The sequence below is a fragment of the Genypterus blacodes genome, unplaced genomic scaffold (assembly GCF_046128005.1).
Source record: "Genypterus blacodes isolate CSIRO-AG114 ecotype Tasmania unplaced genomic scaffold, CSIRO-AGI_Gbla_v1 ptg000036l_1, whole genome shotgun sequence".
Taxonomy (NCBI): Eukaryota; Metazoa; Chordata; class Actinopteri; order Ophidiiformes; family Ophidiidae; genus Genypterus; species Genypterus blacodes.
The window spans coordinates 538,235-560,322 of record NW_027466849.1 but is presented as its reverse complement, the minus strand read 5'-3'; the positions used below and the strand labels follow the sequence as shown (position 1 = coordinate 560,322).

The following is a 22,088-nucleotide window of genomic DNA, read 5'->3' as shown; positions in this document are numbered from 1 at the left end:
TCGTGGCCCTTGGATGAAGTATTTTGAGACATGCCTTTAGTAATTTCAGAAAAGACAATAATTATATAGACATTTTACTTATTAAGGGGAATGAAAAGCTTAAATTGCCATCCTGCTGCTCAGAGGATAGTTTCTGTAAGACACGAAATGTGATGTTTTAGCTGTTAAATACGTCTTAAATTTCCATAATAATTGAATTTTGGTTGTAAAGTATATATTGTCAAATATTAGCAATAACAATTAACGTTTATAATGATAGGGTTTATTTTTTGAAATTAATGGTTTCGTCATTTTATCCGTATCCCTGAATCATCTTGTTAACTTGGTTGGAGCTATTTAATTTATTGGTTAATTTTTACCTTATATGCTTTTAATATTGCAGCATGATTTCTTTATATCGTTCTATCTATGACTATCTATATTGACTTTCAACAGTTTTGTTTTAATCATACAACTTGTCATTAATATGAGTAATGAAGCTGAACCGATACGTGACCCCTGAAGCTTTTCAGGCGGAAGTAGAAAAACACTCACGCCATTTTGAGAGATTTCGCCACTGGGCTGCAAAGTGTGCAGACTGTTCGAGCCTTTTGAAGATATGCCGATTACCTAACCGCAGTAAAAACCTGCAGTCCCATTATCCTTCCGTTTTGCTCTTATTTAATATTAGCTACATCTCTAACCACAATTACTCTCCCAGCCATGTCCACCGATGCCCCGGCCGACCAGGTAACTACAAGATGTTATTTAGCGCAAAGCTAATGCTAACTAAAGTACTAGCATGTTATAGCTCGCGAGCGTCCCGTGTATGCTAATGTTGCGCTAGTCTCGATGCAAGAACGTGCGGTAGTGTTGTTGTTACACGATTAAATGGACACTTTTTGACTTTGACTAACTACTTTCTGAGGCGGACTTTTGTCGAAGCCCAGCGTAATGTGTTTGCTGACTGGTGTTAGCTAGTTCGCATTGTCGCTAGAGTCGCGCGGCATCGTGAAGCCAATGTTTTGCTGCCCAACAGCGGCGTTGCCACACCGTGAGGTCCGCCGTTATCCCAGTCTACCGCCATTTGTTGCTGATCTGTTGCCCTCATGGTACTGAAAGAAGTTTTAACGTGCCAGTCCGTATTATGGCTAGGGAAAGAGGAGTGTTAATCTCCTGCGGCATGATTGAACTCTGCTAATTAATCTGGGAAAGCACGGGGCGTATCCCCGCTATAGTTTAAAATGACTCAAAAATAAGGTACAATGAAAGTCATAAAATGAAAGTACCGTGGAATAAGTGTCGGTAACATTTAGCGGATATCCTGTATTAATCCTGGCACGACGGGAATGTCTCTAAACCTCCAGATCAACTGCCCCAAAAGTAGGAATAAACTCTATAAAAAAAAAAATCCCAACAGAAAGTGAAGTATCAGGCACAGAAATCCCTTTAATTAATAACAAAAAAATTCAGAAAGTGAAGACATGAGAATAATATCAAAACCTGGGTCTGTCCCCAAAGGTATAAGTAACAAAATTAACTCTAGAATTCTGAAAAATGAAAACATTTTGGAAGTTTTGAATGATGTCATCTGGAATTTCCTGAGTATGTCCTGCATTTTCAGAGTAAATAGCTTTGCTGTGATGTCACTGCTGGGACTCGTAAATGATTATTCCCTCTTACCTTACTAATAAATGAAGTTTCGTGTTGTATGGTCATTTTCTTTCTGTATGCACATCATCTGGCAGCCACTTTCACGCCACATAAAGTGCTGGCAGACTTGCGTATGTCTTTTCAGCTGAGTAATGGCCCATATGTCTTGTGCTGTTTTGCAGGCGGCGACAGAGTATATTCCAGAGAAGGTGAAAAAGGCAGAGAAGAAGTTGGAAGAAAACCCCTATGACCTTGACGCATGGAGCATTCTGATTCGAGAAGCACAGGTTTAGTGACACAGAGTTGCATTCCTGGGGTTAATCAAAATGGGTGTGCGGGTGGGGGGGGGGTTAAGGATTGCTAAAGTACTAAATGACCTATCACCTCCTTTTTCCACATGACTGCTTCTTCACATGTTGCACAGTTTTTGAATGTAAATGCACTCTTCTTCCTTAGAACCAACCAATAGATAAAGCAAGGAAGACTTATGAGCGCCTTGTCACACAGTTCCCAAGCTCTGGCCGATTCTGGAAACTATTCATTGAAGCCGAGGTTAATACTTTTCTCTTCTTCCGTGTGCATGGCTGGGTATTTATCTGACATGATGATCAACAATGTGACTTTCACACAAACAAATGTCTCCTGATGAAGTTCAAAGTTAGATATCCTGTTTTGGACCACAAGGCCCGGTTACTGAGCCGTAGGCACTCCGGTAAAAAGTTGTCAGGTGTTTTCTTCACAGATTTGAAATGTCATCTATGTGCCAAAGGGGTATCAAGTGAACAGCATTTCAAAAAATAATCGTTTCAGTATATATTCACGACACTAATGATGTAAACCATTTCAACTGCTCAGGTTTTAGCTGGGCTCAATAAGGATTGTGCCTTTAAACACTTAGAGGGGAATTTAGCTCTTACATGTCTTTTTCAGACAGTTTTTTTTATGTTGCAGGGTTTTCAAACAAAAATATTCTTTGCGCCTTTTTCTAAATGGGGTAAAAGTGCATTTGTTGCATGTGTGATCTGCAACAGTATTAAAACTACTTTTTAATAGTATTGGAGTGCATTAGCCTTTTATTCCCTTGTCGTGTCAATTTATTGCCTCCTGTGTCATTTCTTTTTGGGTAACTTGTCATGACAAATACTGATTCTGTGGCCCCTCCCCTCCATGAGTCAGCTCTCCCCGTCCCCTCACGGCCTCCCACCTTCTCCTAAAGATGGTCAAAATATAACCACTGACCCATTTGTCCAACGCCGCCACTAGTTTCTCCTATGTCATCAGACACTGATAGGATGAGTTTTATTTTTTTTGTCACTGACAGCAAGTATTTGCTCATGCATCACCGTTTGGCTGCTAGTTAAAGTCCAAAGCTTCAGGTAACCTTTTGGGTGACCTCTGCTATTTATTCAATGTTGCTGAGTGTTCCATGTTGTGGTTTGTGGTTGTTGTGGAGCTACACACACATAGTCACACATCAGTCCCGGTACAAGAGAATCATTGTTGTGACATGCACAGGCAGAGAGAGCGTTACCAGCTTTCCTCAATGCCTGCTTTACCAAACAGAGGCACAGATTAAAGACGAGATTGGTTACTTAAAGGCACAATGAACTCATGGGCATGCACTCAACTTTCATGGACAATGTTTTAAAAAAACAAACAAATGCTGAGGTCACACAGTAGTCTTTTTTAACTAGATACAAACAAAGTAATGGTTTGGTTTAGTCGCTACTCTCCCATGCAACATCACACACAGCTACTTAAGATTACTTGCATTAAGTGTAATTGCAACAATAGTGACGCTTATGAGCTCAATTACCTGACTATCTGGTTTTAAGTGTGGCACAGCTCCCTTAACTTCAACCCACAATGAAACACAAACCCCAAAGATAGTGTTGTGTATTGTATTTGCATAGAGGTCACTGTTACCTGAACATTTCAAATCCAAATTAACAAATCTTATTTGGTAAGTGTGTGGATGAACTCGCGTTCCCCTTTTTTTTTTATGTATGGGCTGTCAGTGTTGAGCTGTGCAGACGTCCACACTGAGGCAATCCAGTTCAGTCTGTTGGTTTCCATTTCACACCAACAAGGCTGTGGTCTTATGTCACGTGCCCTTACATCAAGGTTACCTGTGCATGTCAGCTGAAACTCAAATAATGATTCACAGCATGACCTCACTGAAAAGGTGGAGCACATTAGATGTCCCAAGCTTATGTTGAGGCTACTTCTGTCTGAATTTGGAAGTTGTGTAGTTATATTTTCCCATCTGCGTTTGTCTTCTTAATGGGCTCCAGTGTGCACAGTACGCTCCAAGGAAGAGCAAAAGGTTATTACAAAAATTCAATCTTGTGCGAACTTGCATCTACGTGAGTTATTCTGTTTCCCACTGCATCGGCATCTTCACTGCTGGATTATAGATCTAGTGCTTTTCCTTATCGGTCACACTGCATTAGATAGTTTGTACATGTTGCTTTGAAGGCCCACAGGACCCCAGAAAAGTCTAGTGTGTGTGATTAACGTCAGCATTACGAACTGGCTGGCATTTTTTTGATTATTGGTTTTATTGTTTAGGTCACATTTTATGTTAAAGTTTTGCTTTTTGTAGAACGGCTTGGATTTTTCTGGTCACGTTCAGTGGAACTGGTTCATAATTCTGCGGTTGTGTAACTTGTAAATCCTCCTGGAGGGAGAGAATAATGATACGTCGAAACACATTATGTTAGTGCTGAAGTCATCAGAGCTCATCCATCCAGTTTGACCAAATATTCTTAATTATGGGACACATAGACAGTCTTGCCTTAAGCTCTGCTCAAGTATTTCTGGAAGAAACAATACGATTCTAATAAAACAACTTTAAAATGCTGCATTTTTGATTGTCTCTTTAAGGTGTTTTGTTGTAACAACACTGCCTTCTTCACTGAGCACCATTTCTTCCTCATTGAGACTATTTTCTTAGGGTATTTTGGTCCTTTTCAGGGTTAATTTAGGTTTGTTTGTTCCTTGAATTTAATCTCAACAGCAATATTTGTTTTGAGATAGAGAATAATCCTTGGGGGGTTTTGCTTACACAGAGATAGTTATTGGCAGCAAATCACCATAATGAGCTTTTATGGTTAGGAAACAAGTGCAGGCTTCATAAGACAAACCCAGGTGTGATAGAGACCTGCCTGTGTCCACACTCTGTCTATTTCTCGGCCAATGGCAGAAGTATCAATGACTTGAATACTTTTCTGATCTGTTTGTAAATGTCTTAATGCTTCTGTTCCCCGGGGTCAGTCAGATAATCCGCCATGTCAGTAACCGAGCAAACATTCTGAATCTATCATCTCTTTTAAGATACACACTCCTGCCTCTGGTGTATTTAACTACTGCAATACAAACCAGCTTTAACCTTAGCCAGGCTGTTTGAATGCTGACTGTTTACTTTGTGGGGCGCATTAAAGTGAAGCGATGGGAGGAGACGAAGCGCTCATAAAGAGTTCTGCCTTTTGCCTCGCTGCTCTTCAGTAGGAGACCACCTCATCCGCTCGGGCATTACAGGATGATTTAATGCTGTTTCTAACTATAGACACTCCGAGGGGCTGGGAAAGGATTTCATTTAGGGATTAAATTAATATTCTTAATTCTGACAGTATGGTCACTGTTTTATTTCTGTAATCCATGGTAACTGGTGTTTACTGGGTTATGTGGCGCTATCTAAAGAAATAAACCCCTTTTTTCAAAGTAACTTGTGTGAATTTCACTTTGTTGATCTACTATGTCAGTGTGTGTATGTGTGTGTGGGACAGAGAATGGAATGCATGACTGCTGTTAGATAGAAGAGACCCTTGAATTAACTTTACATTTACACTCTTATTTCCAGATCAAGGCTAAAAACTATGACAAAGTAGAAAAGGTAAGTGACAATCACACTCAAGAAAACTCAGTAGTGTCCATTTATTTCTGGGTTATATTGGGTTATGATTATGTTCTCATTTTTACTACAGTACAGTGTTTAGTTTGGAGAAGCAGACTTTATGGCTGCAGTGTTGTGAGTTCGACTCAGGGGGCAGCATTGAGTCGCATACAGTGTTCTCCTTTCATCCAACAAAATGATAGAAATATGACTAAGAAAGATGTGTGTGGTTGGAATCCAATGTGTTTGAACATACACTTTTGTTGTTACATAACACTGCAAAATGCATAGAGCATGTAGTGTTGTGAATGTGTGTGTCTGTTTAGTGTTTCACAGAAACAGCCTGAAATCCATCCCTGGTTTCTAAGGTTAAGTGGACCAACTAGCAGAAAATCACCATATGAGTCACTGCTATGTGGTGAAGCTGCTGCCTGGATGTCAACATACATATGTGACTTGTATATTCAGTATAGATCATGAATATGATCTTGAAATCAGAAACCTGTTTTGTGCAGTTCACACTGTAGGTCACATGCAACCTGACCTCACAGAGCAGGATTAGTGATGGTAGTTGTGTGACTGTACTGTGAAGCACACACCCCTAACTAACTCAGTGTGTTTTGTGAAATGTGTACCTGACACAAAGGTGCGGAAGCTTGAGCACAACTCCACATTCTTGTTTATAATGGAATAAATGGCTGTACTTCAAATATATTACTGTTTAGTACTAATCCAGCAGAGTACACACTCATCACACACAACACACTCTCACAACTTTGTCCAGATTATTTTGATTTTATGCAGTTTACTTCTTATTTCCTAATCTTCCCCTGTTCTTTCCCTGCAGCTGTTTCAGAGATGTCTCATGAAAGTGTTCCACATCGACCTGTGGAAATGTTACCTCTCTTATGTTCGAGAGACCAAAGGAAAACTGCCCAGCTACAAGTAAGAGAACGTTTTGTATTCAGAGAGAAAAGTACTGGCAAGCTGCCTCCTGCACTGATACACATGTGACGGGTTCACTGGACTTAATTCCCGTTTCCTTGCCTGCAGAGAGAAGATGGCCCAAGCATATGACTTTGCTCTGGATAAAATTGGCATGGAAATCATGTCTTATCAGGTAAACAAGTGATGAGCATGTTATCAGGCATGTGCTATGTAACTGTGTAGTGTCACCTAACAGCTTTTATCTCTTCTCACAGATCTGGGTGGATTACATCAACTTCCTTAAAGGAGTGTAAGTACCTTAATGTGCTTTGCATGTATATAATATCACAGAATATGCCATGGCCACCTTCCTAACGGCTGAGATGCTTTGTTTCTGTGCTGGCTCAGTGAGGCGGTGGGCTCGTACGCTGAGAACCAAAGGATCACTGCAGTACGGCGGGTTTACCAGAGGGGCTGCGTCAATCCCATGATCAACATTGAACAACTCTGGAGAGATTATAGCAAATATGAAGAGGTGAGAAACCCAGGCGGTGGTGGAGGTTTCCCCTTAAGAAGAATACGTGTAGATTGAGACCTAACACACCGACCTCTCTTTTTTGTGGAGCAGGGCATCAATGTACACTTGGCTAAGAAGATGATAGAGGATCGGAGCAGAGACTACATGAACGCGAGGAGAGTAGCAAAGGTGACGACGCGGTGTACACTTCACACCAATGCACGAATCCCTTACAGGTCCTTTTTATAAGTCAGGCTGTGTTTGTAAAGTGACCCATGCCTGATGCTGGTCTTTGCAATGCAGGAATATGAGACTGTGATGAAGGGGCTGGACAGGAACGCCCCCTCAGTGCCTCCACAGAACTCCCCACAGGAAGCCCAGCAAGTGGACATGTGGAAGAAATATATCCAGTGGGAGAAAAGCAACCCGTTACGCACAGAAGACCAGTACCTCATCACAAAGAGAGGTGATTCACTGCGCTCAGCGTGGGAGCAGATCCACCAGCTTTTCATTCTTAGGAATTCTTTGTCATAAAATAATTACATCATTTCGACTTTATCCAGCAAATAACATTCAAGTTACTTGGAAGAATGGAAGATGTCGCAGACTAAACAGCAAATACAATGACCTTCAATTACAAGTACTAAGACAATACCACATATTTACATGTGTTTGTGTTTCTGGTTTCATGTTTGTTTGGAGAGTCATATGAAGCTTGTGCTCTGTTACCAAGGCCACCACTAGAGGGCAAAGTTTGACGTTGTCCCCTCCCACGACTTTCATTTCTGACCAGAAAACAGAGACGGCCTGCAGATCTTTCTCTCCCTGTTGTGTCTCATGAGTGTGTGTGGTTGTGTCCTGTATTGCAGTGATGTTTGCCTATGAGCAGTGCCTGCTGGTGCTGGGTCACCACCCTGATGTCTGGTATGAGGCTGCACAGTACCTGGAGCAATCCAGCAAGCTGCTGGCAGAGAAAGGGGTAAGACATGAAACCTCTCACATCTGGAGTCTGTCTAAACCTACGAACAACCTGCAAAAGGCTTGAGAATGGAGACCAAACTGCCGTGGTCCCACTGGAGGAACGGCTGCTCAAACCCTTTTCTCTCTCCGCCTCAGGACATGAACAATTCAAAGCTGTTCAGCGATGAAGCTGCTAACATCTATGAACGTGCCATCGGGACACTACTGAAGAAGAACATGCTGCTATACTTCTCCTTTGCTGACTATGAAGAGGTGAGTGTCCAGCTGCTTCCTCAGCATGTGCGCTAAAGAAGGCAGCAGCAAACACAGACACTTTGTCAGCACCTTTCTTATGTATTAACCCTTTGTTTGCTGTCTTCATAGAGCCGTATGAAACACGAGAAGGTCCACAGCATCTACAATAAGCTGCTGGGCATCGAGGACATTGACCCCACACTGGTGTACATTCAGTACATGAAGTTTGCCAGGAGGGCAGAGGGCATTAAATCAGGCCGCACCATCTTCAAGAAGGCCAGGGAGGATCTACGCACGCGTCACCATGTGTACGTTACTGCGGCGTTGATGGAGTACTACTGCAGCAAGGTAAACACACACACACACACACACACACACACACACACACACACATGCTACTTTGCTTTTGTTTTTGTTAACTGTGCGCTGTGACACAAGTTAACTGCAGACAAATCTTTGCCTTTCACACACGTGATCTCTCCCTACAGGATAAATCGGTGGCCTTCAAGATTTTTGAACTTGGTTTGAAGAAATATGGAGACATTCCAGAGTACATACTTGCATACATTGATTACCTCTCACATCTTAACGGTAAGAGTTTCTAACTAACTGCAGAGCTGACACACGGACCTGGGATTTATTTAGTTCTGTGCTGTAAAATAAGACCCACATTCATTTTGAAGAAATGTGATTGTCTCATTCCAGAGGATAACAACACCAGGGTTCTGTTTGAACGTGTCCTCACATCAGGGAGCTTGTCACCGGAGAAGTCAGGGTAATGGCACATGTTAACTCTGAGCACATGTTCATGTATGTATGTAAGTGTGGCACAGCCGTGGTCGCTGACTTCTCCTCCTTCTTTTGTACACCAGTGAGATCTGGGCTCGGTTTCTGGCTTTTGAGAGTAACATAGGAGACCTGGCCAGTATTCTCAAAGTGGAACGCAGGCGCTTCACTGCCTTCAAGGACGAGTACGAGGGGAAAGAGACAGCCTTGCTCGTAGACAGGTACAAGTTCATGGACCTGTATCCCTGCTCTACAAGTGAACTAAAGGCCCTCGGATACAAGGTGGGTTTCGAGACCTATCGTGGCTTCATTTGTCATTAGTAAATAATTTTCACTAGATTTCTGGGAGCTTGAAGTGATATTTAACCAGTTTTTGCTGCGCGTTTTCAGGATGTGTCTCGTGCCAAACTGGCAGCGCTGCTTCCGGAGGCTGTGGTGACGCCCTCTGCGCCTGCGATGAAGGACGAGGCCGACCGTAAACCCGAGTACCCCAAACCTGACACCAATCAGATGATCCCTTTCCAGCCACGGCACCTTGCCCGTAAGTGCTCCTTCCCTGCCACATGTCCTCCACCGGATCTCCAACCAGATACAAGAGACGCGTTGGTTCAAATCAAGCTGCGTGTCCTCCGCTTGATGCATAACATGATTAATCACTGCTGCTGGCTGTTGTGATCCTCCTCTTAGCTCCAGGTCTACACCCTGTTCCAGGCGGAGTTTTCCCCGTCCCCCCAGCTGCTGTTGTCCTCATGAAGCTGCTTCCTCCGCCTACGTGCTTCAGCGTGAGTAGCAGCCGCCGCAGCTTAATACCATCAAGCTCACATGAACTAGCAGTGAATTAGAGCACTGCAAGTAGCAGCAGGATTCATGCTCTCTGTCTGTGCTTGTCTGGCTGCAGGGTCCCTTTGTTCTGGTGGATGAGCTCATGGAATCTTTCAGGAGATGCACGCTGCCTGAAAGTAAGTTTCTTTGGTCCTGATCATCTCTACGGTCACATTTCTTGCATTGTACTGATGCCTTTTGTGTCCTCTTGATAGCCGTAGACGCTGCTGTAGAGCTCATCACAGGCAGACAGCCCGACGCAGGAGGGGAGGGCAACGGAGCCATGGAGAACCACGCCGCCGCCAAGTCACTCAAGAGGCCTAACGCAGACTCCGACGAGGAGGATGACAAAGGGGCCGTAGCTCCGCCCATACACGACATCTACCGCGCCCGGCAGCAAAAGAGGATCCGATAAGCTCCAGAGAAACACCAAGTGAACCCTGTAGGAATGTTATCATAACTTCAGATCATATGGGGTAAACAAACGTTCACATTTTAACAGTTTTTATTTTTAAAGACTGACCAGTTTACTGTACAAAGTTTTTAATTCAGCCATTGGCACACAGTTGAGTTTTGGCCTTGTGACGTTCCAGTGATGGCAAAGTTTTTTCTTTTCTTTTCTTCCTTTTTTTTTTAGATAAACATTTCCTTACAATAAACGTGGGAAACAATCAGATCTGCTTTTCATTTGACTGTTGATCTGTTGTACCAACCCCTTTTTAGTGTGGACTGAGCCTTTGTGACTCGCTGGGATCCTGTGAAGCCCTCAGATTCAGGGAGTGATTTTGTATGATACAGATTTGCTTAAGTTGAGAATGTTAGGCTTTGTTCTGACCACACGGGGGCAGCAAATAGCACTACAGAGCTGACCGTGCCTGGCATCCTCTGATTAATAGCTCGGGTATATTTGTGTCCATGCTGCTGGACGCAATCACTTTGTAAATTATTTCATGATTAAAGTTAATTATGTTAACCTTCACATGGCAAATACTGAATTAAATGTACTTAAAGCAGAGGATGGATACGTCATACTAGCAGGTATTGGTTGTGACGACCTCTTTGAGACTCAAAATGGAGTTGATACTACACTTCCTGCATGTCAAAACATCAAACTCAATTACATGTTGCCGCTTTTAACTGTGAAAATAGAAACATTGCAGGCGTTCGATCACACCACAGCTTCACAAGGACTAAAGTGTGGACCATTTGGAAACCGTTTGCAAACAAACAGTTTAGTGTCGTAGCAAAGTAAAAACCACTGAGTCAACCTTTGATGTTTTTGTGTTTAAACTGGTATGATGAAGATTTTCAACAAACACCATATACCTGTACCTTTCAAACCCTGCAACACACTGAGAGGAACTGGTCCACCCATAAGACCCCACACACACAGACACAAGAAGAGCAGCCTGGTGTATGCAGTCCACTGCAGTGCACAGACTTATACATCAAGGAAACAACCAACAAACAAACCCGTGGCTCAACACAGGAGGGCTAGCTCCTCAGGACAAGACTCAGCAGTCCACCCACACTTGAAGGACAAGGGACACTCCTTTGAGGACAACAACGTACACATCCTGGACGGGGAAGACAGATGATGTAAAAGAGGTGAGCTATGAAGAAATATAGAGACTTTCTTTAAACAGAGGAGGAGGTCTGACTCACCACCTATCACCCACATACAACGCTCATCCCCAGGCCACAGTGGACTCCAATCACTCTAATGATGATCATTACAACAACCAGGGGAGCTAATCTCATAACTAATATCAGCAACCCTGACTACAACCTGGGAATCCTCCTCTGGGAATCCTCACCAGTCTGCCAGAACTGAAGAAGCCTTTATGATGACAGGTGAAAGGTCTTCACACCTTTACCAGCAAGTCCAGTGATTTAAGATTAACTTTCTTTGGTTTAAATTGGTAAAACATTACAGGATTTACTGGATGATTTTGTTTCCCTTAAATAATGCAGAGGGGCAGCATTTTATGAGTCACCTGGTCAGCTAAACATGCCAAATGATGAAGTGCGTCTTCCTGTGTGACTGTAAATGACAAGTACGTACAAAATTAGGAGCACTTAACTTTATGCTTAGGAAGGAATATTTACCTAGCTTTTTGTTTGGAATTCTGAGTACTTTATCAATTATGGTAATACACCTCCTTCCTCCTCAGGGATCGTAGTTACACATCTAAGACTAAATGGACCCTTCAAACATTTCCTTTTGAACAGTAGGTACTTAATAATGATTAATGTAAACAATAACAGAACATGACAAACAGTTTTTAGGAATAACAACAGTTCACCAGGTCTACATTTTTTTCAAAAGGAAACATTGTTTCACATATTTATTGACAGAACAGATTAGTCCATTTCATGACAAAGCCTGCTGACTGAAATGCACAGATTTCAGGGATTTACAATTCTTAAACAAAACAAAGATGTGTATCTGTATTTAACAAGGTCTGCTACAAATCATTTCACTTTTCAATACAGGACATTTGTTTTGTTGTCATTTTAAAATAGCTGCTTATTGTCAACGGGCAGGTCAAGGATGGAAATTCAGATTGGTTGAATACGGTCTGTGTTCTGGGGATAAATGATGACGCTCCAGACGTCAAATGCCGATTTCTGCATTCATCAGAATATACATATTGTACTTGCGATGAAAAGGACAGTTCATGTCTCAGTGTTACACAGTTGGCACTGGACCGATGTCATGACCTTCCAGAATCTGCTAGAATGCCTGTGGTTAGTTATAAGTCTGGGAATGTTCTTCACCTGGTACATTGGAGGCACTTTCCCCAGCATATCAGAGGAGATATGATCATTACGTAATCCAGAAACTCAAATACGCCACAGAAACTAACCAAAGGACTTCAGTCAAAGGGAACCCACACACATACACACACACACATCTGCTGGGCCGATGTGTCGCGACAAAAAACACACAAATCCCGAGGGGGGATTCTCACGAACCAGACTTTGACATTTTCGGGGTTCAAATTTCCACTTGTGGGAACCTCAGATGCAGTTGCGCTGTGCATCTCATTGTCTACAACAAACCACATAAACAGGCACATTTCAATCCCATCTCTGTTTCCATTGCACAATAAAGAACACATATATTATCTTGAAAATACACATATGCAGACTGTGGCCTTGTGACCGTCTGCAGACAGACTATGCACTGCACGCTGAAAACAGGAAAGCCCTCAGGAGCACTCGGTTCACTTTGCCTGTCTCAGTCCATGCGAGTGTCCCGCGTCCAAAAAATGTATGTAACAAATGTAAGACATGTAAATATGTCCTTAAATATGGTAGCTTATTAAAACATCTCCACTTTCATTCACATTGGTGTTCAAACTTGTTATACAAGCAAACAAATTCCTCTACTGCACATCTGCATTTCATCAGCTTTGTTCATACATCTACTTTTTTTTTTACATTATCATACATTCATTTTACAAATAAATATTAGCGTAGCAACATGTTGACACTGGATAATCTGTTTCCAAAGTACTGGACGAACACCTCGGGGTGGCCTTTGTAGAACTGTCCCAGCAGCCGTCTCTTCTCTTTGGTGGGCAGTCTGGGGTTCTCGTGAATTGTCTCAAGCAAAGACCAAAGTTCTTGTTTTGTGGTTTTCTGTACAATTTCTGAGTGGGCTTTGCCTGTAAGTCTCCTGCAGTATGTTGGGCCTGATGTAAAAGACAAAGGAAACATTAGAAATTGAAGGGACAGTAGTTCATTCACAGCACAGGATTGGATCAAAGTGTTTGGTGAATATACAGTTTATATACACTATAAGAGGAATACGTGAGAGTCAAATCCACCAACCTGTCAGTAAGTCTGGATCTTTCCCTTTCACTATATGTGTTAGTCTGTCTCGGACCAGTTTGTGCAATGTCACAGGAATCTGTTGGGGAAAGAGAACAAAAAACAAATGAAATTAAATTCAGAGCAGAAGTAGAGCAGAATAAAGATTCTTCTCTCTATGCCAACTCCATGCCGAAAGGAGGCTCACAAGGCTTCAGGTAATGAGTCTATGACATAGACTCATTAGTCTATTAGACTCATGAGTCTATGACATAGACTCATTACCTGAAGCCTTCTGAGCCTCCTACATAGACTCCATGCAGTAAGACACACAGATGACTCACTTTAAACAGATCACAGTGTTTGTCCATCATGAACAGAACCATCAGGTCCACCTTTCCTTTGGAGAGTCTTCTGCTGTACACGATGGCATTTGAGAAAGACCTTTTCACTGCCATTCTGTTCTCAATCTGAAAGACACATTAGGAAAAATTAGCAAAAATCAAACACAGAATTTAGCTGCAACACACACACACACACACACACACACACACACACACACACACTCATGCACTTACCTCTTTGTGCAGTTTGACCTCCTTTGGTTTGGCTGCGGTGGCCATGAATCTGAGGAGTCTGCGCAGCTCCTCTCTGCTGCGAGAGTCCTGCAGTTTGAGGCTGAGCTGCAGAGCCTCCAGAGCTTGATCCTGCTTCCCATTCACTGACAACACACACACGCATGGAGACAGCCAGAAGAGGACAGGACACTACGTTAAGCACCATGGGTATTATACAGCTGGGTTATTTGATCAAGGGTTTATAATGTGTAAGTAACAGCTTTATTGCTTCGTAATGAATTTATTAATGCATTATAGATGACTGATAACACATGAATAGTAGTACAATCCCAAATGTCATCTTAAATGTTATTCTTGTTCACAGGGTATTACTGATCTATTAAAAATTTAGTATTATATTATTAACCCCTTATAAAGTAATTCTTATTACTAGACTATAGACTATACCGGCCCACTAAAAAAATAAAATAAAATAAAATAAAATAAAATGAAATGAAATAAAATGAAATGAAATGAAATGAAATGAAATGAAATGAAATGAAATGAAATAAAATAAAATAACTCTGAAAACCTGAGAACAACAGAATAGCAAAGAGCTTTGACCACTCACCTAGTAGTTCAGAGATGCCAGAGTGGATGTCAAAAACGTGGTTGGTGAGCAGAGGCGGGTTCTGTGTGTGTCCGTAATGCTGAGCCAAGACCTCATAGAGGAGCCTCTTACACTCAGGCAGATCATTAGCACAACCAGCCAAACCTCTACTGACCTCCACCACAAGGTCATCAGGTAAAAACTCCAGACAGTCGACTGCTCCTGTCATCCACTCGTCAGCCCTACGAGTGTTAAAGTATCATCATAATCGTGTTAAACTCAAGCGGGACACAGGGACAGAGAAGCCACTGGTGTCATCTTCAGGAGACTTACTGTGCTTCGCTGAAGGCCTTGAGAACTTCTCTGTCCAGGTAGCTGGATGTATACAACAGGTCCGGGTCACTATCCATGCCATGCAGAGGACGAGAGCTCTCCTTTCCCTCCAACAGGTCCTCCAATAGGGGGAGGTCTATCAGCTGCAGCAGCCTGGACACGGCCTGCTGGTGCCACACCTCGTTCATAACTGAGATAAACAGGGAATACTTATTATTACAAATCTAAATCTGTCTGCTCCGTGTCTGTGTTAGAAGACAGACGACTTACTCTGATGTGAGAGGCCCAGCTTTGCCATCTGAGGGGTGATGGTGGAGTTCAGGTTGAGATTTCCTAGAACGTCCTCCAGTGCTTTGTCTGTTTTAACAGGCGAGTGGGTGTTGTAGCTCAGCACCTCTTCTCTAAAGGGACACATAATCACAACAATCAGAGGGAATGACTGAGGAAGAACAACAATGTAAAACAGACTTATTCAAAGAACAAATGCGCCACGAGGCTGCAAATGTTTTCTAGCGCCTGTGATTTAGTCTCAATTTGTCGTTTCGATTGCAGTCATTTCATATCTAAAGAGAGCAAAAGGCTGAGAAATAAATGCTCCAATTTCTAGTTTATTATTATTCATAAATAGACCTTGTGAGCATTCGTTCTATTTACATTATCCCCGTGACGATTTGACTGCACGTAACAAAAGGTTAAGACTGTTACTTCACATGGCTCCCTGCCTCTTTCATCTCCAATCTCACATGAGAGGCATCAGGCCTGTTTCTGCTGCTGCTGCTGCTGCACGAGGAGCTGTCAGTCTCAGCACAGCATCACATCAAACACTAAGTGCTGGGCCATGTGTTTGCACCGCATGAGGAATGAGTCCTCGCTGTCCTCTCACAGCCTCACCCTCCAAGTCAAGAGGAATCAAGTTACAACACTCAACGGGTGTCTAATTACTCCATCTTTACCATTTTCCCCTTTTTTTTTGACTGTTTAATTTGTAAGGCTACAGTTAATGCTTATTGTTATTACTCATTGGTTTATCTTTTCTTAGTTAATCATTTAATCTAAGAAATTAAAAAAGCAAGAGTGCAAAGAGAGGAAATGGATTTACAGGGATATGAAGCATGAAAAGCAGCAGATCATCACGGTTAAGAACATTTGGTACTTTGACTTTTCTGTCCACTGTCTGCTACTGATAATAAAGAAGTTACTCAGACTTCAGATGATGACATAACAGATTACAGCGTACAGTTATGGTCACTAGCATTAAGAGGTTTATTATGTCAGGCAGCCAATCTTGGGATTTGGGATTAATGGAGTAAGAGGAACAAAGCAAATCTAAATGAGATTTAAAGATGTTATGCCTGTACCTTTCACATGGTGGACTGCCGTGATTCTTGCTCCTGTTCATGCTTGGGGAGTCATAGCCGCTCTCGATGGTGCTGGTGGAGTTTGAGCTGGTGTTGGCCAGCGTGGGAGAGCTGGACGCCGGACTCATGAACCTGTACAGACTGCAACTGCTGTCATCAAACGTGGCTCGCCTCTTTTCCTTGCCGAACACCTTAGTGCCTACAGGTTCGAACACCCGTGAGTCCATAAGGGCCTGACACAGACGCACAGCTTTGTAGCGAGGGACCTCCTCATCGCCGCAGTAACGGTTCTGGATGACGTGAGCCAGCACCACGTCCACGGCCTCTGACCCCAGGAAGCAGTCGTGGTAGGACTTTAGGTTGTGGCGCCGGCGCTTGACCTCCACGTGAGACTGCAGGTTGGAGATGATGCTACTCCAGATGAAGGTGGCTCGGAACGGCTTCCCGGCCATGTCACGTCCTGAGGGAGGAGGAGAGCAGAGGGTTAGTGGACAGAAAAAAAGGGAGGAAGTGAGTGCAGAAGGAGAGATGATGAACATTTGAACCAAGCGAAAATACAAAGAGGAGCAGAAGCCTTTCAATGGAGAATTTGTAACAAATTCAACTCCCCACTTCTTCTGTGTGTTGAGACGTTATCGCACAGTTCACCTACAAGATCTGTGGGTGCAACAATAAGATCTCTGATAAATGCTCCTCGTGACAGAAATAATCTACCGCCATCTCCCTTCTTCTTTGTTTCCTACACTGATAACGGCTAAGACTCCAACAGGACAAAGGCAAAGAGCTTCATCTGTCCAGCTCACGTCCATAACAGAAACATGTTATAGTCACGTATGAACACGGAAGCTGTAAACACTGTGAGCCTCCTCTCACAAGACACACAAAGAAAGCAATGCAGAGGATTTACGACAACTTGAATACACATATAGATGGAACCACGGGCCCTTATAGGTTTCAAAGGTCTTTCTATCAGAGAGTGGAGAGTTCCAATTACCGGCATCCAAGACAAACCAAATGGATGGAAGAGGAGCGGCTGGTGTGACGTTAATGTGTGTTGGGGTTTTACATCCCACAAAGGGACGCATCTAAAAGTCTGCTGAGCAAATGTTAGTGTCAGGTGGGGGGGTTAGGGAGTAGTGGGGGGGTCAGAGTCCATAAATCAGGACCTGACGGCAGCTGCTAAACGCCGTGTTGTTTCAAGACATCACGGCAAATACTATAACCAACCCCATCTGTAAAACACAAACGTTGGTGGGAGAAACACAGCAGCCAGCAGATGTTCGCCCACTCATTCAAGGAATACAACGGCTCATTGAAAGCAGGGGACCGGCATGTTGTTGATCCATCTGCGTCAAACTGTGTGTTTCTCTTATAGGGCCGGAAAAAACATGGATCTGGATATCAGGGAGGGAAGAGCTGATGGCACTGAGGGCTGAAGCTCAAGGCTCAGACACACAGATCTGAAGCTGTGCTGATGCCTGGGTTAGAGCACAGGGCCGTGATGCAACAAGGAGGAAACAAGTGACAGGTTTAAAGCTTTGCAATGGTTGGAAGATGAAGATAATGATCACATAAGTGTCAGGAATCAGGAAGCAGGACAAGGATTACCAGAAAAATTCACTACTAAAAATACATTGTGAGGGAAATCTTGGAAATCTTGGTCTTTCTAGATAGATAGATAGATAGAAAGGTGTGTGTGTAGTATGTACCTGGATAATCGACTATGCTCAAAATAGGCACAAGCATGGAACTATCACAGAGCACAAACTGTACTATTCAGAATCAAATCTATTCAGAATAGATGAGTTTCAGCAGGACCGTCTGGCTTATTCCTTATTTATGCCTGAGAGCTTAAATTTGGCTCCAAACACTCCTGAGAACCAAACGTCTCCACTTTCAGTCGGACTGGGATTGGAGCGCAGTGTGTGTGTGTGTGTGTGTGTGTGTGTGTGTGTGGTGTGTTTGCACTCATGAGCGCGGGTAAATAAGCTCAGAGGGCGCAGAGCAGAGAGCGCATGGGGCTGATTAGGCTCCAGTGTCACCACAACACAACATCAACTCATTTACCTGCTACTGCACTGACACACACACACACACACACACACCTGCTCATGGCCCTCAGCACAGGTCGAGGCAGGTACGTGGCACCGAGCAAATCCACCTGTAGGCTGTGAGTACGCGACTCCATCATTCCAACTACATGCCGAGACAGATCGAGCCCCGCGGGAAACACATTTACAACCGATGCACCGAATACGATGAGGCTATTGGCACGTTTGAATCTTAACTTCAGCTGATCACACACACACACACACACACACACACACACACACACACACACACACACACACACACACACACAATTCTATTCTCACGTTATTTCGTATATGCACAGATTTGGTTTTGGTTCAACCGTACAAGAAGGTTAAGATTGTTTCCATAACGACGGTAAAGTTCAATATTCATCTCAGTCACTTTGGCGTTGATCTTTAACGAGATCATACGTCATATTTAGACGTCATATTTACATTAATACTTCCAGTGGCCGACGCGAATGAGTTAATTATCACTTTCATTTCAGCTACCTTTCAATATTTGAAGTCTGTTCTTGATCAAAACAATGCCCGGTGTATACATTTGGAGCAAAACATAGGAGTGAAACTCTTTACACTGCAAAATTACATTTCAAACAAACAGACAAATCGAACATTCTATCCATAATCTATCTATAATCATTCAATAGTGCAGGTGATCTGTGTTGTTACCTGGTGGTCGATGCATTGAAACACTCTGTCCTCCCTAACTGTGTGGATCCATTCAGACAGACCTCGTCCTTCGCCTTCAGTCCAACATCATGACGCACGTAAGTGAACTATACGGTCCTCCCCCGAAACCATCGTCCCCTCCCACTGACTGATCCATTATTCATGAGCCAATCAGCGCGCTGCCTGCTCATTAGCGTGAGAATGAAGCTCTCTGTTTCCCTCAAAGGATGCACAACAACACAGCATCTCGAGCAAGCAGCAAGTTTCACTGAAAGGTTGGTGAAAAAGGGTCCCTGAACGCACCTTCAACTTTCCCACAAGCGATACTCTGATTTATTATATTTACAATTATGTTACTGAGCTTAACCCTTCAGTGCCCAGAAATCTATGAAGCTTTCACACAACCTTTCACACACCAAACCACTCCCTGAAAGCACACACACACACCAGATAGGCTAAATCTGATAAAGACCAAGGAGAGTTAAGGAGAGAGGAGGGGAGAGGAGGGAGGAGGTGAGAGAGCACTTACAACTGAAACAGAGAGTGGGAATGCTTAGGGAAAACCAGGTGTCACGGGATAACAACAGAAGAAGACGTCAATGGTGACATTGTTGTTAAAGTAAACACCTGATCCCAGGTGCCACGGGCGTCAGAGAGGCCTAAACACTGCAACACATCAGGCTTTAACACCCTCTGGAATCATCACATAGGCTAAGAAGACTGAAATAAGTCTGTTAAATGCTGCCTTTGGGGATAGATGTCTCCTATCTGAGACTTTAACAAAGTGCCGTCGGTCCTGAGGTGTAATCTGACAATGGAAAGCTGGTAAACTGACACTCTACACACGTGAGGCACAATTGCGTGACAATGTCGGTCACTGGCTGAAAGGAAAACACGAGGGCAGTTATCTGTGAGACACACACACACACAGTGGAAACATCTGTGACACAACGTTTGGGTCGCCTCACCTTTTATTATGTAGAAGAAGAAAAGGCAGAGAGCAGAGTCAGAGTCTGTAAACACCAAACTCAAGTAGGAATATTAGTTTTGTCTCACTTAGGCTGCCCTTGAGCAAGGCAGGTAAGACCCCCTGATGATTGAATGAAACTACAGGTTGGTAACTACAGAGATGATGAGCAACGAATAAGAACACGCTTTATAAAATGAATTAGAAAAATAAAAATGTCTTGAGTTATATGGATATATTTACTTTATATTCAATCCTGTCATTTTAGTGTGAAAGTAGTGTTATTCCTTCACACTATCTATACAGCATGAAGCAAAAACAAGCCTTACACACATCTAAAGACTGACTGAATCCATAGGAGCGTGTAACTTAACAGATGAACCCATTTAAACTCACCTTTTGTGTGTTCCGTTGAGAAGTTACACAGCTATCATGTCCAGATTACAACAAAAGGAAAGAAATCCACACCAGAAATGAGGAAGGAAACTCTGTGCCTTCTGTCGCCTCGCCTAGCATGTGGAGCCTTTTGGTGGAGGGAAAACTGGTTTTACAACTCTGCAAGTCAATGCACTGCAGTCAGATGTGCTGGTTTGTTGTCATGGCTTCCCTGCTGCCAAATGGATAATGTTTGACACATAAAGAGAAAGTAAGAGTGAGAGCAGGAGAGGGAGAAAATGCCAGTTAATACAATCAAGATAATGGACAAGGTCAAAGCAATATGTACACACTCCTGGTTCTTTCCCTGTGCATAGGAATCCCAGCACACTTCCTCCTCTCTCCCCTTCATACTTATCGGTCATGCTAGGTTAGTCTGCGGTTTGTTTGCAAGTGTGGTAATGACAAAACACTCTACGGGATTCTTTAGTGGTGACAACATTTTAATGAAAGCCAACCCACCAAACAAGTTACAGCTCAGCCACTCTCAAGGTAACATGGTGGAGAACTCCAGGAAACGTTCACGCTCCAGGCATCTTGTGTGTGTGTGTGTTTCTGTGGAGCTGTTGAAACCGGGTGGGTCACGCAAATTGAGAGGGACTGACAGCTTTTGTGCAAGGCAGTATCCCAAATCTCCCACAATGCCAGTCGGTGGATGGTACATGCAGGTACAGGTTAGTCTGTCTGGGCTTTAAGTGTGTATTGGCCTGGTTAAATACTGCTTTAAAACACACATCAGATTTGATAAAAGGCTATTCCCAAACCAAAGGCGGCCTCAAGTCTTATCTGTCTTCTCGTCTCTGTCCAGTTTGTGCGTCCCTCTCAGTCGCTCACTGCCTCGAGCGTCCTCTCCCTCCGCCTCCCACTTATGGAACAATGCAGTGCATTAAAATTCATACGCTCTTCATCTACAGAGCCGACGTTCAGTATCCGTCTCCACCAGTCGTGCCCGTACTGGAATCCCAAACGCTTGCCTGACGGGCCGTCCTCCACCCCCGTTCCTCTCCGACTCCAAAGGACAGAGGACAGTGGCTTTCCTCACAGAGCCGCCTCGACTGCACAGAGATGCTTTTGTCTTTTAGGGGTTGCCAGTAATTCTGCATTGTGGCTGCCTGCATGGACAATCATATTTTATTCAACAGGCCCCAGACTCTCAGACAACACAAAGTCAGCAACGCATCGAGGGCGAATAGTTTGGTCATGAGAGCATGGTGGGAGAGCATCACCCCCAGTTTCCCCTCTTAGCCTTGTACACCCACCTAAGGTTAGAGGCTAACACTAAGCGCACGCTCGCACAAACTAACAGGTGAAAATGAACAGAGACTTCTTTGTGTCGGTGGGAAAAGTGTTTTGTTTTTCCGGTTTTGTAGCTCTGCCTCCTCCTTTGTATTTGTTTTATTGCTGAGTCTAATGGAGATAATTGTGTGGGCAGTGTTGCTGACTGGGGTTG

At 43.4% G+C, this 22,088-nt stretch overlaps 2 protein-coding genes across 4 annotated transcripts; one reads left to right on the top strand and one right to left on the bottom strand.

Moving 5' to 3' along the window:
* Positions 1-517: 517 nt before the first annotated feature.
* On the top strand, positions 518-10,302 carry cstf3 (cleavage stimulation factor, 3' pre-RNA, subunit 3). The gene is made up of 20 exons (XM_076146931.1): positions 518-729; positions 1,815-1,919; positions 2,089-2,184; positions 5,495-5,527; positions 6,375-6,472; positions 6,581-6,647; positions 6,730-6,764; positions 6,863-6,989; positions 7,083-7,160; positions 7,275-7,437; positions 7,841-7,950; positions 8,088-8,204; positions 8,316-8,534; positions 8,675-8,777; positions 8,892-8,961; positions 9,059-9,254; positions 9,363-9,513; positions 9,660-9,754; positions 9,871-9,931; positions 10,010-10,302. Exons 1-20 carry the CDS (start codon positions 703-705, stop codon positions 10,207-10,209), a joined length of 2,151 nt encoding a protein of 716 aa, XP_076003046.1. The 5' UTR covers positions 518-702; the 3' UTR covers positions 10,210-10,302.
* A 1,835-nt stretch (positions 10,303-12,137) lies between these two features.
* On the bottom strand, positions 12,138-20,971 carry depdc7a (DEP domain containing 7, paralog a). 3 transcript variants are annotated; one of them, XM_076147038.1, is made up of 10 exons: positions 20,932-20,971; positions 20,600-20,726; positions 16,472-16,931; positions 15,384-15,514; positions 15,114-15,303; positions 14,802-15,022; positions 14,192-14,334; positions 13,958-14,083; positions 13,635-13,713; positions 12,138-13,495 (listed from the first exon to the last, which is right to left on the bottom strand). In XM_076147038.1, exons 3-10 carry the CDS (start codon positions 16,921-16,923, stop codon positions 13,272-13,274), a joined length of 1,566 nt encoding a protein of 521 aa, XP_076003153.1. In that variant the 5' UTR covers positions 16,924-16,931; positions 20,600-20,726; positions 20,932-20,971; the 3' UTR covers positions 12,138-13,271. The 3 variants fall into 3 exon arrangements, with proteins under 3 accessions (XP_076003153.1, XP_076003154.1, XP_076003152.1); XM_076147039.1 differs by lacking the exon at positions 20,932-20,971 and having other exon boundaries at positions 20,600-20,754; XM_076147037.1 differs by lacking the exons at positions 20,600-20,726; positions 20,932-20,971 and adding an exon at positions 19,237-19,403.
* Between the last annotated feature and the right edge of the window lie 1,117 nt (positions 20,972-22,088).

What these genes read in the sequence shown, in the direction of transcription:
- cstf3 (XM_076146931.1), top strand. Translation starts at nt 703, where the DNA reads ATGTCCACCGATGCCCCGGCCGACCAG. An exon ending in ACTATGACAAAGTAGAAAAG is followed by an intron (nt 5,528 to 6,374) that starts GTAAGTGACAAT and finishes CTTTCCCTGCAG; the next exon opens with CTGTTTCAGAGATGTCTCAT. An exon ending in ACGCGAGGAGAGTAGCAAAG is followed by an intron (nt 7,161 to 7,274) that starts GTGACGACGCGG and finishes TTTGCAATGCAG; the next exon opens with GAATATGAGACTGTGATGAA.
- depdc7a (XM_076147037.1), bottom strand. An exon ending in GGCAGTCCACCATGTGAAAG is followed by an intron (nt 15,515 to 16,471) that starts GTACAGGCATAA and finishes GTGTCCCTTTAG; the next exon opens with AGAAGAGGTGCTGAGCTACA. An exon ending in AACACTGTGATCTGTTTAAA is followed by an intron (nt 13,714 to 13,957) that starts GTGAGTCATCTG and finishes TTTCCCCAACAG; the next exon opens with ATTCCTGTGACATTGCACAA.